Source organism: Jaculus jaculus, chromosome 1 (genome assembly GCF_020740685.1).
Source record: "Jaculus jaculus isolate mJacJac1 chromosome 1, mJacJac1.mat.Y.cur, whole genome shotgun sequence".
NCBI lineage: Eukaryota > Metazoa > Chordata > Mammalia > Rodentia > Dipodidae > Jaculus > Jaculus jaculus.
In genome coordinates, this window is record NC_059102.1 from 233,902,506 (window position 1) to 233,922,213 (window position 19,708).

Below are 19,708 nucleotides of genomic sequence, written 5' to 3' on the forward strand. Positions count from 1 at the left end.
ATCTGCCAGGCATTGTGGTGCACACCTTTAATCTTCAGTTGTTGTAGAACTGAATAAGCTAGTTATATTTTTTCAAAGATAATTTGAAGCCAGTGTGGTGGCCCCAGCACTCAGGAGGCAGTGGTAGGAGAATTACCATGAGTTCAAGGCCAGCCTGAGACTACATAGTGAATTCCAGGTCAGCCTGGCCTAGAGTGAGACTCTACCTTTAAAAAAAAAAAAAAAACGCCAGATGTGGTGGTACACAACTTCAGTATCAGCACTCAGGAAGCAGAGGTAGGAACAGCGCCATGAGTTCGGTCACCCTGAGGCTACATACTGAATTCCAGGTTAGCCTGGGGCAGAGTGAGACCCCCCACCTCGAAAACAAAACCAAAAAAAAAAAAAAAAAAAAAGAGAGAGAGAGAGAGAGAGAAACAGAAGAATTTGGACTGGAGAGATGGCTTAGCAGTTAAAGGTGCTTGCTTGCCTGCATAACCAAAGGACCCTGGTTCAATTCCCCAATGTCCACGTAAAGCCAGATGCACAACGTGATGCAAGTGTCTGGATGTCATTTGTAGTTGCTAGACACCCTGGCCCACCCATTATCATTTATTCTCTGTCTCAAATATTTTTTTTAAAAACTCTATCCTTGATAGAAACTGAATTTTTTGTTTGTTTTATGTTGTTTTTCTTACCGCACTAGACATTGAACCCAGGGCCATCTAATCTACATGCCAGACAGATGCTACCATGGAGCTACTTTCCCAGCCCCAGAAGTTGATTCTCATTATATATATGTGTGCATGTGTGTGTGTGTATACACATATATATGTATATATATGTGTATATATATGTATATATATATTAGGATGGGATATATATATATATCCCATCCTTGCTCTACCCTGAATACTATTTAAAACACACACGTACAGCAGTTGGGGTGCTTGTCTAACTTGTTGGAAGTCCTAGGCAATATCCTAAGCAGAGAGGGAGGGAGGAAGGGAGGAGAGCAAGGAAGACAGAAAGGAAAGTGGACAAGGTTCACACCTTTAATCCCAGCGTTAGGTGGAGGTAGGAGGGTCGATGTGAATTTGAGGCCAGCTTGGGAACTTAAGTTCCAGGTCAGTCTGGGGTAGATTTGAGATCCTGCTAAAAAGAGGGTGGGGGGGAGGAAGAAAGAAAAAGATGAGAGAAGGAGGTTGGGTGTGGTGTTGCACACCTTTTGTCCCAGCAGTTGAGGCCAGTCTGGGACTACAGTGATTTCCAGATCAGCCTGGGCTAGAGTGAGACCCTACCTCGAAAACAAACAAGCAGAAAGTAATATACGTTCTTCTATGCACTCAGCCTCAACAATTAACACAAACCAATCTATTTTGTAAAACAAAGTTTTTAGCAAGATACTGAATATAACAACGGTGTTGTGGTATTTTGAAAAGATCCCACAGTTGCTCTATGGATGGGGTGCTGGAGTAGAAATGGAGACAGGGACAGGGCATGTAGTTTAGACACATGAGTACCTTGGACTAAGAATGTGGCACGAAATCTGTGGACAGGTAAGGGACCAAGCCACCCAATGGGTGGCTCCATGGTTTCCCTCCCTCCTCCCTTTTCTTTGTGATAGGGTTTCACTTTAGCCCAGGCTGACCTGGAATTTACTATGTAGTCTCAGGGTGGTCTCGAACTCACGGCAATCCTACCTCGGCCTCCCAAGTGCTGGGATTATAGGCGTGCGCCACCACGCCTGGCGCGCTCTCTTTAAAAAAAAAAAAAATTGCAAGCAGAAAGAGATAGAAATGGGCCTCCAGCCGCTGCCAACCAGCTCCAGACACTTGCGCCACGTTGTGCATCTGGCTGTACTTGGAATCGATCACCGCTCGTTAAGGTTTCACAGGCAGGAGCCTTAACCGCTGAGCCGTCTTCAACCCGTCCATGGTTTCTTTGCACCTAAAACTGATCTTCCAATAGGCCCTTCCGAATGGGAGCTGTACACACACCAGTGACTATTGCCCAGAACACGGCCAAGCAGTGGGTCTTGTCTCCTACAGAGTTGACTTCAGAGCCAGTCCTTTATTGGATGGAGATGGAGTAGGTGTGCCAACTTTCCCAGGAATGTACCCGGGACTCCACCCCGTACCGGGGCCGACCACGCCTACGCCATGTGGCACGCTTGCGTGGCTGCGCGCGCCCGCCCCTCCGGGGACCGCCGGGCCGTGCGCAAGCGCGCTGCGCCGCCATGTGCGCCGCGGCCGTCAGCCGGCCCCGCTGAGCGCAGAGAGACGTGCGGGTCCCCGCGTCGGCCGCTGCGCTGCCCTCTCGGCCTGTCTGCACTGCGGACGCCGTCATGGGGAAAAGCCGGACGAAGCGCTTCAAACGACCTCAGTTCTCCCCGACGGGCGGCTGTCAGGCCGAAGCGGCGGCGAACGGGACTGCAGACGACGATGACGACGGGCCGGCCGCGGAGCTGTTGGAGAAGGTGAGGCGAGGGCGGCTGCGCCGGGCCCGGGCTGCAGGCGGGCGGGCGGACAGGCGGGCGACGGGGAGTCAGCGCCCAGACCACCCCCACCCCACCCCACCCCCGACCTCAGCGCGGCGCGCGTGCGCACTGCGTCCCTCTGACTTCTCTCCTGGCCCGCAGCTCCAGCACCCGAGCGCCGAGGTACGCGAGTGCGCCTGCGCGGGCCTGGCCCGGCTGGTGCAGCAGCGGCCCGCGTTGCCGGGCCTGGCGCGCAGGGATGCCGTCCGCCGCCTCGGGCCGCTGCTGCTGGATCCCAGCCTGGCCGTCAGGGAGACGGCGGCCGGAGCGCTGAGGTGAGCGGGGAGAGGACTGCCCGGGGTGGGCACTTGAGTACGGGCGGTCGCTGTGGCCTGTCAGTGCTTTCTGTATGCCAGCCGTACCCTCTCTGATAGATCCTTCATGTGCTTAGAAGGGAGGAGGACAGCCTGCCCGAGGTCTCTCATTTGCTGGAGTTCGGGGATATGCATCCAGCCTCCAGATGACCCCAGACCAAAATCATGCTGCGTGCCCGGCCCTCAAATGTGGAGCACATTTTTTTTTCTCTCCCTTGGGTTCCCAGATTAATCGAAAAGTCTTCCAATCCGGGTGCCAGGAGCTGCTTTATTATGCACAGCGGATTTTGAGCAGGCAGCATGTTGAGCGAGAAAATCCTTGTCCTTTCATGAGCGCCTTTGATTAGGTGTCAGGAAACTAGTGGGGGAGGGGGAGGACTACCCAAGACAGTACCAGTGAGAAATGCTGTGTGGTGAGTTTGCACTAGGAAGTTTACATTGGAGTGCCTTGTAAATGTCAATTTGAACCAAGACTTGAAGTTGAGTGAAAGCAGGTATGGGAAAAAAGGGAGGGGGGCACGCCCATTGGTGTAGGTACAGAATGCAAAAGTTGAGCCAGGCGTGGTGGCACACGCCTTTAATCCCAGCACTTGCGAGGCTGAGGCCGGAGGATTGCTGTGAGTTCGAGGCCACCCTGAGACTACACAGTGAAATCCATGTCAGCCTGGGCTAGAGCAAGACCCTACCTTGAAAAGCCAAAAAACAAACAAACAAACAAACACCAAAAGCAAAAGTTGGTGTGGTCTGGGAGACTTGGATCGGGATTATAAGGAGGGCTTGCAGGAGCAAGGTGTAGGATGGACTAGGGTTGATTTTTCCGTTTTTCATATTTTCTTATTAGAGAAAGAGTGGGTGCACCTGGGTCCATTGGCTTTGTTGGCAAGCGCCTTAACTGCTAAGCCATCTCAATAGTTAGTAAGAAAGACAAGATATATAATTTCTGTCCTTGGTAAATCTTCAAAACTATTGAGGGAGAAGAGCGTTAACCAAATAGTCCACGTGTGTAATTGCAAGTGGTAGTAATTGCAGAGGACTCTAGGAGAGTTATAACTAGGAGTCCCAGGGAGAAAGCCCTGAGTGAGTCAAATCTGAAGAATAAATGGATGGTAACCAGTTGATGTTCGGCATGAGGACATCTTCTTATCCCTGGAAAGGGAGGAGGCCAAAAAAAAAAAAAAAATCAGAGCACCTGCAGAATTGTTGGCCATCTTCCAGCTTGCATCCAGATTCTTAGTGTCTGGCACAGAGCTTTACACTCAAGGCAAACTCTCTTTCCAACCAGTTTAGCCAGAATCACGTCAGAGCCTATTCTCAGTAGCCTTACTTTTTTTTCTCTCTCAGTTTTTATTAACATTTTCCATGATTATAAAAAATATCCCATGGTAATATCCTCCCTCCCCCCCAACTTTCCCCTTTGAAATTCCATTCTTCATATCCCCTCCCCATCTCAATCAGTCTTTTATTTTGATGTCATAATCTTTTCCTCCTCTTATGATGGTCTTGTGTAGGTAGTGTCAGGCACAGTGAGGTCATGGATATACAGGCCATTTTGTGTCTGGAGGAGCATGTTGTAAGGAGTCCTACCCTTCCTTTGGCTCTCATATTCTTTCTGCCACCTCTTCCGCATTAGACCCTGAGCCTTGGAAGGTGTGATTGAGATATTACAGTACTGAGCATTTTGGTCACTTCTTTCCAGCACTATGATACCTTCAGAGTCATCCCAAGGTCACTGCCATCTGAAAAGAGAAGATTCTCTACCCAAAGTGAAGAGTAGCATTAATATAAGGGTATAAATATTAAGAGAAGTGCTTACTGGGCAGTTTGATAAACATAGTATATACACTTATCCAGACATCAGCAGATGTTACACCCCTAGGGCTCATGACTACCCCTGCTTTAAGTTTTCAGTATCAGGGATGTATTCCCCCCCATGGAGTGGGCCTCCAGTCCAGTTGGAGGGTAGTTGGTTTCCACCATGACTGACGTGCCACTACTGCACCCGTTGGCTCATTTGGCTTGCAGTGTCCACTGTTGAGTATCTTCACATCTATTTCTCCCATTGAACTACATGTAGAATGGCTTCTTCCAGCTTCTGTCAGCTGGTCTACATGGAGGAGGTTACCAGCTCAGTTCCAGCAGGATTTTTCAGTGGCCTTCAATACTTTAGTCCAAGTATGTGGAGTCTTCAGCAATATAGCCTTACCTTGTTACCTTTGCAGTCTCCATTTCAAATGGGGAAAGTCTTCAATCCCCTTCCCCCTTACCTTCCTTCACTCATGTGCCCTCTCAGACCTTAGAACCAACATATTTTTTACTTTTTGGAACTAACATTTTACTTTCAATTTTTTTCTTTTTAATTTTTTGAGGTAGGGTCTCATTCTAGCCCAGGCTGACCTGGAATTCACTATGAACTCTCAAAGTGGCCTTAAACTCATAGTGAGTTTCCTCTGCCTCCCCAGTGCTGGGATTAAAGACGTGCACTACCAAGCCCAGTGGAACTAACATTTTTAAAATTTATTTATTTATTTGACAGAGAAAGAGTATGCATACACGCCAGGACTTCCAGCCACTGCAAATGAACTCCAGATGTGTGTGCCCCCTTGTGCATCTGGCTTACGTGGGTCCTGGGGAACCAAACCTGGGTCTATTGGCTTAGCAGGCAAACACTTTAGCCACTAAGCCATCCCTCCAGCCCAGAACTAACATTTTAAATGACAGTTATTTGTTTGCATCCTATGAAGTAAGGGCCAAGACAGTTGGAAACCTGTGGATTGGTTCTGCAGTATATAGTAGAAATTATGTACAATTTCTTTTTTTCTGGGAAACTCTATGGTTAAAGATAGAAGTGTAGTCGGGTGTGGTGGTATACACCTTTAATCTCAGCACTCAGGAGGCTGATGTAGGAAGATCAGTATGAGTTTGTTTGAGGCCAGTTCCAGACCAGACTAGAGTGAAATCCTACCTTGAAAACAACCAAGACAGATATGAATAAATCTGAGAGCTTCATAGCATTTTGTGACATGTGACCTGAAAGTAAAATATGTTTTAAATTTCTTATGTAGAAATCTCAGTGCTTGTGGAGGTTTTGAAGTTTGTGATGACATGGTGACTAAGGACATCATGACTCCTCTGGTGGTACTACTGAGAGAGGTATGTGGTGGGTTTTTATGTTGGGGGGATGTGTGGTGTGTGCATGCAGATGCATGTGACAGACGCATACCTGTGCAATAGTTACTCTTTCACTCTTCACCTTATTTTTCTGAAACAGTTTCTCACTGAACCTGAGCTCCTGGAGCTCACTGTATTTTTGTTTGACTAGCTGACCAGTAAGGTCTAATAAGCCTCCTGTCTCTGCCTCCCTTAGGGCTGAGTTATAGGAACATGCAGTTATACCCAGCTTTTGACTGGCCGGTGTGGGGGGGGGAGGTTGCCAGGATTTGAACTTAAGTTCTCATGCTTGCACCCCAAGCTCTTGCTCTTACCCACAGAGCCATCTCCACAGCTTGCACAATGCATTGTTTAACATGTTTTGAACTGTTGCTTTCAAGTATAAGATTTAGGAGACAAGTTTAGATAGACCTGTTTATAGTACTTAATAGTAGTTATTCTGTCTTTCCTTAACAGATCCTATGGAAATTTTATTTTTCTTCATGAAAACTTAAAGATGGTATATGCATCACTGAATGTCTTAGGTTGTTTCTACTACTTTTACTTATATGTAATTAGAAAAGCAATCCCTAAAAATAGAGACTTAGTCCTTTAAACTTCATATAATAAAAATAGATTAGTTTTTACTGATTATTTCCTTTTGTGTCAGGTAGTTTTATATCTGCATATTGAATGTAATCCTCACAGCAATTCTATGAGGCCCTCTGCACTGTGGAAATTTTGTAGCATCCTTGGTCTCTATCCACCGGACACTGGTAGCAGCCCTCACCCCTGAAAGAGAACATTAGAAAGGTCTTCACATATTGCCAAGTGCCCTTGTGGTAAAGGGCAGAATCACCCTATGAGGGGTTTTTATTTGTTTCCTGTGTTGCTGGGGTTCGAACCTGCTGACCATGTTCTCTACCACTAAGCCTTAGCCCAAAACCAAAGCAAGTGTTACTCCCATTTATAGATGCTAGAGCCAGGGCATAGACAATATGAACTTGTAAAGGTTATGTTGTGTTCTCATGTTTAACCTCCTATCATTTGTATTGTATGGTGTTCAGTGGTTAGAAAGCTGGTGCGCTTGCATTCTCCCTTTGCCAACATGCCTTGGCTCCATATTTCTGCATTGAGAAGTAATTTTCACTTAATAGCACATAAAGGATACCAGTTTATTTTTTTATTTTTATTTGAGAGAGAGAGAGAGAAAGAAGCAGATAGAGAATGGGCCTCTAGCCACTGCAAACAAATTCCAGATGCATGAGCCACCTTGTATATCTGACTTACATGGGTATTGGGCAGTCGAACTCAGGCAAGTGCCCTAACCACTAAGTTGTTTCTCCAGCCCTTGTTTTGTTGTTTTGGTTTTGTTGTTGTTGTTGCCTGCCGGTTTGGGGTTTTGAAGTAGGGTCTCACTCTAGCCCAGGCACCCCTTGAATTCACTAGGTAGCCTCAGGCTGTCCTTGAACTTATAGCAATCCTACCTTAGCCTCCAAAGTGCTGAGATTAAAGGTGTGCGACACTACACTGGCAGGGATACCAGTTTTGATGTAAGGACTTCAGTCCTGTTCACTTTGGAGCAGTGACTGTCTGTCTGCTGGGGATGATTGCCCAGCATTTGCCAATATCTGGAGACATTTCTGATTTTCAGTTTAGTGGGACTAAGGGTTTATATTAAGTGTCCAGTGGATAGAAGCCAAGGATGCTACAAGACCTTCAATGCAGAAGGCAAGCTCCCCAAACAAGCCCAAGATTGAGACGTTCTGTCTTAGAATACTATGGAGCAACAATTTGGAAGCTAGAATGCTTCACCTACTGCTGTTTGCAACCTCCCTGCACCTGTTTCCTGCTTACATCAGGAGAAGGCTAATAGTTGATCTGCCTCATAAGTTTGTGAGGATTCGATGACTTAACATGCAAAGCACTTAGAGTAGGACATTGGGAGGTGCTTTGCAGACATTTGCACTTGTATTTCTTTGCCAATCTTATTGTATTACATTAGGAAAAATACTTTTTTTTAAATTTTTAATTTATTTATTTGAGAGCGACAGACACAGAGAGAAAGACAGATAGAGGGAGAGAGAGAGAATATGCGCGCCAGGGCTTCCAGCCTCTGCAAACGAACTCCAGACGCATGCGCCCCCTTGTGCATCTGGCTAACGTGGGACCTGAGGAACCGAGCCTTGAACCAGGGTCCTTAGGCTTCACAGGCAAGCGCTTAACCGCTAAGCCATCTCTCCAGCCCAGGAAAAATACTTTTTTGATTTGATTGTATACTTACATATAACATGTAAGGTACTTTATATCCAGTTTGCACCAATTTGGGACCTTTCATATCTGTGTTTCTTGCCAAAGGGATATACAGTTGTGAGAATTATGCCACTGCAGTTTCTAATGTTTAATTTTGTGATTTTTCATTATCATTAGCTTATTTGTTTAATTATTCTTTTTAACCAGTGTGCTAATCATGGTATTTGGTTGCAGTGCAGTGCTGGACTGGATTCAAATGAGATGTCTCCAGAGAAAAAGGATCAGAACAGAAACTGTATCGAGAACATAGCCAATGAGGCTGTGAATGTTCTGTGGAATATATGGTAAGGTGCTTTCCAAGCACAGCCTCCTGCTGGGTCACGGCTGGGCTGCTCCTCTTTCTGTTAAAATGCAGGAACTCTTCCCTGGGTGGACCTGTGAATGCACGATGTTGATACTTAGTGAAAGGTAGTATCAGGCAACCCTAGATTAACTCTCCATCCCAAGTCCTTCCACTCACAGCCTCACTGCATCCTTTTTAATTTCCCATCTTTCCTCTCTAGTTATTGACAGAAATAAGAGGAATCATGACCTTTAGCACCAGTGATTCCTTCTTTCTGAACTCCCATGTACCTGAAGTGGCTGCCTAAAACAGGTTCACCCAGCAAGTGCCTGCTTTGGTGTCTGGGATAAGAAGGGACTGCAAGCACTGGCTGGTACTTTCCTCCTCTGCCCTGGTGTTAACTGAGTGGGAAGGGTTCTGATGGACCTCTTTCTATGCGAGCACTAGTGAGGGGGAGTAGACCTGCTGCTGGATGGAAGTAGCTAGAAACACAACCTGGAGTTACTTTTTTGCCCCATTTTATGTCCATAATTCTAGCAGTATTCTGCCATGTTATTTTCAGTCAGCAGCTACTATAATACTGACCTGAAAGCTTTGTTCTTAGAATACAAGATAAAGTTGGTCCTAAAAAGCTGTCTACAACAGCAGTCTAAACTTGCCTGCAATTTTATCTTAAACTAGTGGATCTGTTCCATTTCTCCAGCAATTATGGCAAGATTATATTTGAGAAAAACAGTTTTTTTTGTTTGGTGGTTTGTTTTTTTAAAGACAACCTCATTATATAGCCCTGATTCACCTCATGCATATAGTCTTCTATCTTTGCCTCCTAAATGCTGGGGTTACAGACTTGGCTATAGGAATGACATTTGAGCAAACTGATGGGTACTGTTTTCCGTATGCTAGGCAACTTTTACTTAATGTAATTGATAATATTTTTGTAATTTGATGCTGGGAATTGAATCCAGGGCTACATGCATAGTAAGCATGTGCTCTGCTACTATAGTTCATCCCCAGCTCCTATGAAATTGTTGAAATGGAATTAAAAAAACATATTTTTAAGTCGGGCACACGCCTTTAGTCCCAGCACTTGGGAGGCAGAGGTAGGAGGATCACTGTGAGTTCAAAACCATCCTGAGACTATGTGGACAATTCCAGGTCGGCCTGGGCTAGAGCGAGACCCTACCTTGAAAAAAAAAACAAACCAAAAAAAGTTTATTTGTGATGAGAGAGAGAGAAAGTATGTGCATGGCAGAGGCTTTCGTGGCTACAAATGAACTCCAGGTACATGTGCCATATTGTGTATCTTGCTTTATGTGGGTACTAAGGAATCAAACCCTGGCCAGCAGGCTGTGCAAACAAGGGCCCTTCACTACTGAGTCAACTTCCCAGCACATTGAACTGGAATATTATGTGCACGCACATGTTTATGTCTGGTCACGAGTGCGGGTGGCATAGCACCACACGTGGAGGTCAGAAAACAATCTGGGGTGTCAGTTCTTTCTTTCCTGTTTTAGGCCGGTCTCGTTCATCACTGCGTTCACCAGGCTGTCTGGCTTGCTGTCTCTTTCTCCTACTTCACTGAGTTCTGATATTACAGACTCATACTGTTACTCTGACTTTACATGGATTCTGGGATTCTGAACTCAGGTCCTCATGCTTATGTAGCAAGCACTTTACCTACTAAACCAATCTCTTCCTTGCACTTTTCTTTTTGAGACAAGATCTCATGTAATCCAAGTTACCTTTGAACTTGTTGTATTGTTAAGGATGACTTTCTGCCTGCTCCTTCCAAGTGCTAGGATTGCAGATGTATACTGTCATAATTGGCTATTTTAAAACTAATTTCTTTTTAAATTTTAAAACTAATTTCTTTGAAAGAGTCTGAATGTGTCAGAGAAAAAGATTTTATTGTTATTTGAGAGGGAGAATGAGATGGGCACACCAGGACCTTCAGCTAGTGCAAATGAACTCTAGGTGCATGTGCCACTTTGTGCATCTGGCGAACATGGGTCCTGGGGAATTGAACCTGGGTTCTTAGGCTTCACAGACATGAACCTTAAGCACTGAGCCCTCTTTTATGTTTTACAGAGAAAGAGAGAGAATGGGCATGCCAGGGCCACCATCCACTGCAAATGAACTACAGATGCATGCTCCCCCTTGTCCATCTGGCTTGCTTGAGTCATAGAGAGTTGAACTGGGATCCTTATCTTGGCAGGCAAAAGCCTTAACCACTAAGCTATCTCTCCAACCCCTCAAATTACCTTTTTTTTTGGGGGGGGTGTGGCTGACCTGGAATTCACTATGTAGTCTCAGGATGGCCTTGAACTCACACTCATCCTCCTACCTCTGCCTCCTAAGTTCTGAGGCCCCCATCCTGGCCTCAAATTTTATCTTTGGGAAAAAAAATGTAACTGGCTTATCCAGTTCATAACTGAAGAGATAGAAAACAAAATGTTTTTTCTTAAGCAGGGAGATTGTAAATGTGTAATATCTACCTGCAGCTATCATAATAACAATCCTTTTTAGTTTTCTTTTTGGAGTTAGAGTCTCACTCTAGCTGAGGTTGACCTGGAACTCTGATCTCAGGCTTGGCTCAAACTCAGTGATCTTCTTCTACCTTTACCTCCTCTCTCCTCAGTACTGGGTTGCTGAGTGCCCTGCAGTCTTTTTATGTACATACAAATGTTTAAATCTACCTGAAGCTGTGACAGTAGGGAACCTTCTTTTGGTTTTGGTTTTTCAAGGTAGGGTCTTGCTTTTTAGCCCCGGCTGACCTAGAATTTTAGTCTCAGGATAGCCTTGAAAACCCAGTAATCCACCTACCTCTGTCTCCCAAGTGCTGGGATTAAAGGTGTGTGCCACCATGCCTGGCTATTTTTATTTATTAGACAGAGAGAAGCACAGATAGATTGGGCACACCAAGGCCTCCAGTTGCTGCATACGAACTCCAGACACATTTGCTCCCTTGTGCATCTGGCTTACTTGGGTCCTGGGAAATCAAACCTGGGTCCTTTGGCTTTGCAGGGAAGTGCTTTAACAGTTAAGCCATTTCCCCAGCTTAGAACCTTCTTTTTTTTTTTTTTTGACATGAATAATCATTTTATAGGGGTTGAAAGGGAGCAGATTTTTCCAAAATCATAAAACAGTCCACTGTAATCTAACACAAAATGTAACAAAAGCCTAATTTAACTTGGGAAGCTCAATAAAGGTAGAACCTTCTTTTTTTTTTTTTTCTTTTGCAAAAAAACATATTTTAGTGCTTTATTTATTTATTTTGTTTTATTTGAGAGAGAGAGAGACAGAATGGGTGTGCCAGGACCTCCAGCTGCTGCGGGCAAACTCCAGACACATGCACCACCTTTTGCATCTGGCCTACGTGGGTCCTTTGGCTTTGTAAGCAATTGACTTAATTGCTGAGCCATCCCTTCAGCCCTAACCCTTTTTGTATAGTAGTAATATTAGAATCTACCTGAAGCTGACAGTATTAAATAACAGTAAGCCACATTTAATAAGTGAATGAAAAAAATATTTTTCCCTAAATACCACATTTAATAATGTAGTCACATTTGTTACCTCTGTTAGTGTGTTCTGAGTGTACTTGGTAGACATGAAGATTATCATTTCCTAGAAACATGAATAAAATTACCAGCAGTTCTACTTACTCTGTACTTGGTTTGTAGACTATTAGTAACACTGATAGCTTTCTAACTTTTTTCTTCCACCCCCAACCTTCCCCTAATTTTTAAAAACAGTTTTATTTACACACAAGAAGAGAGAGAGAAAAGAGAGTCAGATAGAGAGAATGAGTGCTGCAGGGCCTTTAGCCACTACAAACAAACTCCAGATACATGTGCCACTTTGCATCTGGCTTTATGTGGATACTAGGGAATTGAATCCAGGTCATTAGGCTTTGCAGGCAAGTGCCTTAACCGCTGAACCCTGAACCATCTCTCCATCCCTTCTAACTCTTTTATTAAAAAGTAGTTTGAGGGCTGGAGGCATGGTTTAGTGGGTAAGGCACTCACCTTAAAAGCCAAAGGACCCAGGTTCAATTCCTCAGGACCCATGTAAGCCAGATGTACAAGGTAGCACATGCTTTTGGAGTTTGTTTGTAATGGCTAAATGCCCTGCCATGCCCATTCTCTCTATCTGCCTCCCTCTCTGTCTCAAATAAATAAAATATATTTTTAAAAGTAGTTTGAGGGGTAGCAGTGGCTAGGAGGGCCTGGCATGCCCATTCTGTCCCTACCTCCTTCTTTTTCTGTCACACTCTATCTCTCACAAATATGTATATGTGCGTGTGTGTGCGTACATATATATTTTTTAAGTAGTTTGAGGTATTGGAGTTTAGCTCAGGGGATGAGCACTTGCTAGGCAAGCTCAAGGCCCTGGGTTCTATCCTTAGCGCTGAAAAAAATAAATCACAAAAAGTAGTTTGAGGGCTAGGAATGTAGTCCAGTTGTTAGAGCGCTTCCCTAGCATGTGTAAAGTCCCAAATATATTTGATCCCTAGCACAACATAAACTGGGTGTGGTGGCACATAACTGTATTCCCTGAATTTGAGAGGCAGAGGCAGGAGGATCAGAAGTACAAGATGATCTTTAGCTACATAATAAATGTCAGGTCAGCCTGGGCTACATGAGATCTTGTCTCAAAAAAAAAAAAAAAAAATGTGGGCTAGAGAGATGGCTTAGTGCTTAAGGCATTTGCCTGCAAAGCCAAAGGACCCCGGTTCAATTCCCCAGGACCCGCATAAGCCAGATGCATAAGGTAGCACATGCATCTGGAGTTGATTTGCAGTGGCTGGAGGCCCTGGCAGGTCCATTCTCTTCCCCCCACCCCTGTCCCTCTATCTGTCTCAAATAAATAAATAAATTTTTTTAAATGTTATTTCAGTAATAATCACTAGAGTAATTTTTCTGTAAATTGCAACTTCCGCTTGAAGAAATTATAATTGGAGTTTATGAATGAGTAAAATATAATTTGATTTGAAATTTGTGCTGTTTTAGAGGCTCTTTGTCCTGACTTGAATTTCTTATTATGTAGTGAAGTAAAAAGAATAGCAGACTAGGCCTAGGAAACTGAGGTCCAGGCCTGGTTTCACCACTCAGGTTGTGTGTAAAGCTTCTAATAGATCATTTTACCTAGTAGGCAATCTGGATTTTCTCAGATTTGTAAAATGAGGAGGGGATGAAATGATTTCTGAGCTGTCCAGCTCTATGCTGCTGTAAGAAAACTAAAGAAATTGACTAAAGGCTCTTACCATGATGGAAATCAAATATGGTAGCTAGTTCTTATGTACAGTAAGAATGGGCATTCATTTTTTAAAATTTTATTTTTTTGTATTTATTTATTTGAGAGAGAGAGAAAGAGGCAGATAGAGAAAGAGAGGGAGCACCAGAGCCTCTAGTAACTGCAAACAAACTCCATATGCATGTGCCACCCTGTGCATCTGGCTTACATAGTTATTGGGGAATCAAACCTGGGTCCTTAGGCTTCACAGGCAAATACCTTAACCACTTAAGTACCTTCAGCCATCTCTCTAGCCCAAAATGTCTGTTTTGGTTTTTTGTTTGTTTGTTTGGTTGGTTGGTTAGTTGATTGGTTTTTTTTGAGATAGGGTCTCACTCTAGCCCAAGCTGACCTGGAATTCACTATTTAGTCTCAAAGTGATCTTTACTTCACAGCAGTCCTCCTACCTCTCTGTCTTCTGAGTGCTGGGATTAAAGGTGGGCACCACCACACCTGGCTGGCATGCATTTTTTCATTTATAAAAATGGTAGGTAAGGGGCTGGAGAGATGGCTTAGTGATTAAGCGCTTGCCTGTGAAGCCTAAGGACCCCAGTTCAAGGCTCGGTTCCCCAGGTCCCACGTTAGCCAGATGCACAAGGGGGCGCACGCGTCTGGAGTTCGTTTGCAGAGGCTGGAAGCCCTGGCGCGCCCATTCTCTCTCTCTCCCTCTGTCTTTCTCTCTGTGTCTCTCGCTCTCAAATAAAATAAATAAAAAATTTAAAAAAAAATGGTAGGTAAGACAGGTGTAGCTACTCTCCCCTATAATCTCAGCAGTCAGGAGAGTGCACTAGGAAGATTGTCATGCATTTGAAACCAGCTATAGCTACAGAGGGAATTTTAGGTCACCTTGGGCTAGAGTGAGAACCTGCTTCAAGAAACAAACAGTATGGTGGTTATATGACTCCCATTCTCTGTTGTTATAAAGCATTATAGATTTTTGTGGTTGATTTCTTAGTGTTAAATGTGAATAGTAAAACTTTTTTTCCCCCTTCCAATTTAGTGAATGCAATAGTAGAGCAGTATCCATATTCAACAAAGAAGGGTGTTTGGAGAGTCTATTAAAGTACTTACATAGGTTTCCCAGCAATGTTGACCTGGCTATCTCAGTAGGTAAGTGAAAAAGTACTTGTTTTGTTGTGTTTTGTGGGTGTATTACCTTGTTCAGGCACAGTGAACAGTGCCTGATTCTCCAGCAGTAAATGTCTTATTGCAATGTATAGAGTGGATTTTTTGTTTGGATTTTTAGAAATCTGTCATTAATGCTTTACTCATTCTGCTTTTTGCTCTGAAATTTTCAGAAGGAAGGTTATTATAGAAGCCTTTATTAATCCTTGAATGTTTCATCACCATTTTTTTTTAAATTAACAACTTCCATGATTATAAAATAAATCCCATGGTAATACCCTCTCCCCCCACACACTTTCCCCTTTGAAACTCCATTCTCCATAATATCTCCTCCACATCTCAGTCTATTTTGATGTCATGATCTTTTCCTCCTCTTATGGTGGTCTTGTGTAGGTAGTGTCAGGCACTGCAAGGTCATGGATATCCAAGCCATTTTGTGTCTGGGGGAAGCACGTTGTAAGGAGTCCTACCCTTCCTTTGGCTCTCACATTCTTTCCACCACCCCTTCTGCAATAGACCCTGAGCCTTGGAAGGTGTGATAGATATTGCAGTACTGAGCACTGTCACTTCTTTCCAGCACCATGATACCTTCAGAGTCATCCCAAGGTCACTGCCATCTGAAAAGAGAAGATTCTCTACCAAAAGTGAGAGTAGTATTAATATAAGAGTATGAACATTAAGAGAAGTACTTACTGGGCAGTTTGATAAGCATAGTATGTACATTTAGCCAGACAGCAGGAGATGTTGTGCCCCTAGGGCTCATGACTACCCGTTTTAAGTTTTCAGTATCAGGGATGTATTTCCTCCCATGGAGTAGGCCTCCAGTCCAATTAGAGGGCAGTTGGTTTCCACCATGACAGACATGCCACTATTGCACCCACTGGCTCATTTGGTCTGGGTGGCCATATATAAGGCTTGCAATGTCCACTGTTGAGGATCTTCACTGTCATCACCATTTGCTAAGAAACAGTAATCCACATGCAACTCCCAGACCCCTGAGCCAAGATTAGTCTTACTTTACTGACTTGTACCATTCTCTCTCTCTCACACACAGAAAACTGACAGCCTTTCTTGTTTTTTTATTTAGCTATGTGCTTTTCCAGCCAAATGTATTCCCCACCGATGTTTTTCCTGGTTTTAACAAATACTTTTTTTTTCCTGGATATTTCTAGGTAGGTTCTCACTCTAGCTCAGGCTGACCTGGAATTTACTATGTAATCTCAGGGTGGCCTCAAACTCATGTTGATCCTCTGTCTCCAGAGTGCTGGGATTAAAGGCGTGTGCCACCACACCCAACCAACAAATACTTTTTAAAGAGACCATTAAAAGGACAAAAGCAAAGAAGTGGAATACTGCCAGGAAAAAATTTAAAAATCAATTTCCCAAATGGAATCTTGGGAGGGAATTGTGAATAAATGGGAATTTCAGAAACAGTTTAGCTTTTTAGGATCTTGGAGGTGACTTAATTGCAGGACAGTTTTTATTATAATGAGAATTGCAGAGAAGTTAGTTTGTAGCATCTTTCAAAAGCCTTTATTCGTGTACCTTTAGTATTATAATTTTCAGGTTTTTGTAATTTTAGGTTTTCTTTATATTCGAAAGAGAGAATTGGTGTGCCAGGGTCTCTTACTACTGAAAATGAACTCCAGATGCATGTTCCTCTTTGTGCATCTGGCTCTACATGGGTACTGGGGAATTGAGCCAAGCAAGCACCTTTAACCATTGAGCCATCTCCCCAGCCCTAATTTTATTTTATATTTTTCTAGTCATCTTTTTTAGAATAAATCATTTTATAATGTGTAATCATGTTCTTTCTGGGTTTAGCTGGAGTCACAGTTTTATAAATAGTTTGTTTTTTAATTTTTTTATTTTCAGCTTCCATAATTGTAAACAATATCCCATGGTAATTCCTTCCCCCCTCCCACTTTCCCCTTAGGAACTCCACTCTCCATCATATCCCCTAACAAAATTTTTTAAATTTATTTATTTTATTATTTTTCCCATAATTTATTTATTTTATGAGAGCAAGAGAATTGGCACACAAGGGCCTCTATCCACTATCAATCAAACTCCAGCCACATGTGCCAACTTGTACATGTGCAACCTTGTACACTTGCATCACATTGTATGTTGTGTGTTTGGCTTACATGGGACCTGGAGAGTTGAACATGCAAGTGCCTTAACCATTGAGTTATCTCTGTAACCCTAATAATGTTTTTAAATTCAAGTGAGACTTCCCTGTAAGAAAGTGAATTTGTAAGCCAGGCGTGGTGGCGCACGCCTTTAATCCCAGCACTTGGGAGGCAGAGGTAGGAGAATTGCCATGAGTTCAAAGCCACCGTGAGACTCCATAGTGAATTCCAGGTCAGCCTGGGCTAGAGTGAGACCCTACCTTGGAAAAAAAAAAGTGAATTTGTAAAGTCCCATCCTTTATAGTAACGGAGGCTTTCTTGAACTTGTTTTTGTGGTAACACTCAGTCTTTCTGTTGTTGCATGCTGGGGAATTCAGACCAGGGCCTTGCTCATGGTAGGTAGGCAGGTATTGCCACTGAGCTACACCAAGCCCCTGGTCTTGTCTTTTTGCTAAAGTAAATAGAATTGTTCTCTTAATGAATGACATAATACATTTGGAAGCAAGTGCCTTTAACTGCCAAGCTATCTCCCTAGCTCCCCATAATACATTTGGATATAAGTATATGTGCTTATATGCATATACATGGATTTGTATACAAGTGCATTTGGGGAACCAAATTAGATTATAGTGGCACCATGTGTTTTGATAATTTGCATAAACCCAGTCTATTTTGAAATTTCTAGTCCTAGGAGGAAATGTATTTTTATGAATAAATATCTCAAAGAAAAGTAGTTTAAGTTTGCTTTCCCTTTTGTACTTTAGAGGTCTCTTCTATCAAACCTTTCATCCAACCCTATTGTTTTTGTACTTTCAGTTAATAATTTCTAACGTATAAACTGTAATCCATTAACTTTAAAAAATTATTTATTTATTTGAGAGGGAGGAAGAGAGAATTTGTTACTTTGAGATATAGAGAAAGTATGGGCATGCCAGGGCCTCTAGCCACTGCAAACAAAATCAGACCCATGTGCCACCTTGTGCATCTGGCTTATGTGGATCCTGGGGAATTGAACCTGGGTCCTTTGGCTTTTCAGGCAAGGGCCTTAACCACTAAGCCATCTCCCCAGCCCTGCCATTAACTTGTTTTGATTCAAGGAACAAAGTGCTAAATATTACATGAGTCTATTAATATTTTACCCTTGCAGTTTACTTACTTTTTTGTCTCCCCACCATCCCCCAAGGTAGGGTTTTACTGTAGTCCAGGATGACCTGAAATTCACTATGTAGTCTCAGGGTGGCCTCAAACTCATGGTGATCCTCCTACCTCTGCCTCCTGGGTGCTGGGATTAAAGGTATGCGCCACCACGCCTGGCTTTTTTTTTTTTTAATGATATTTTAAAGAAGTATTGCTTCACCAGAAATAACCACAATTTTTAAGGTCATTGTGAATTTAAAGGAAACTAGAATGTTCCAAAATCTAGGGCTGTTCTCAGCAACAGTACTAATTTAAGACGGGCATTTGGTCCACAACCTATCTGCTAGTGGTCCATGATTCTCGGTACTGACCTGCAGTACCTGGGAGGGTACACAACGATCACACGACACATAAGCCAGTTTGAAGGAGGGCCAGGGGGCTTCACTAGATGCAGCCCCATCCTGACTTGACTTGGAACTTTAAAAAAAAATTATTTAATGAGAGAGAACTGGTGCACCAAGATGGCACCAAACTCCAGATGTGTGTGCCATCTTGTGTGCATGTGCAACCTTGCTTGCTTGCATCATCTTGTGCATCTGGCTTACATGGAATCTGAATCTGGAGAGTTGAGCATGGGTCCTTAAGGCTTTGCAGGCAAGCACCTTAACTGCTAAGCCGTGTCCAGCCCTTACAACTTTTAAAAAATTCATTTGTGCTGGCCATGTGCGCATGCCTTTGATCCTAGCACTCGGGAGGCAGAGGTAGGAGGACTGCTGTGAGTTTGAGTTCGAGGCCACCCTGAGACTTACATAGTGAATTCCAGGTTCAGCTTGGACTAGTGAGAGACACTACCTTGAAAAATCAAAAAACAAACAAACAAAAAATTCATTTGCAAGCAGAGAGACCGAGAATAGAGAATGGGTGCTCCAGGGTATCTAGCCACGCAAATGAACTCCAGATGCAAGTGACACTTCATGCATCTGGCTTTACATGGGTACTAGGGAGTCAAACAGTGGTGGTTAGGCTTTACAAGAAAATGCCTTAACTGCTAAGCCATCTTTTCAGCCCCCTGCTTGCAACTTCTGTTGAGCTGATAAAGCACTAAAAGCTGTGGGGATTCGAGACCAAGCTGAAAAATCTTTATTCTTCTCCTCATAAGACAGGCCCCGAGTTGTTGATTCATGCTTACCGTATCAGGAAATATTTGAAGAAGCTGTTGAGTTCCTTGTGTCCTAGGAGCTCACACCCAAGTTGCATAGTCTTTCATGTCCGTAGGTTTAATCTACGCAAAGATTAACCTGTAGACTAGCATGATATCCATACATGATATGTGTAAGTTGAGGGTAAACTGTTAAAGTTGTATTTGTAGAAGTATAGTTCTGTAATGAATTAGAAATTTGAGCCGGGCATGGTGGCACACGCCTTTAATCCCAGCACTCGGGAGGCA

The 19,708-nt window shown here is 43.5% G+C and overlaps 1 protein-coding gene across 1 annotated transcript in view; it reads left to right on the forward strand.

The window, feature by feature from the left end:
- The first annotated feature begins 2,231 nt into the window (after positions 1-2,231).
- Positions 2,232-19,708, forward strand: part of Heatr3 (HEAT repeat containing 3) — a 47,494-nt gene continuing 30,017 nt past the window's right edge. Inside the window, exons 1-5 of the mRNA XM_045141825.1 lie at positions 2,232-2,458; positions 2,621-2,793; positions 5,895-5,982; positions 8,467-8,576; positions 14,868-14,977. Of these exons, the coding sequence (XP_044997760.1) occupies positions 2,327-2,458; positions 2,621-2,793; positions 5,895-5,982; positions 8,467-8,576; positions 14,868-14,977 (613 nt within the window). The 5' untranslated portion in view covers positions 2,232-2,326. The remainder of the gene's footprint in view (positions 2,459-2,620; positions 2,794-5,894; positions 5,983-8,466; positions 8,577-14,867; positions 14,978-19,708) is intronic.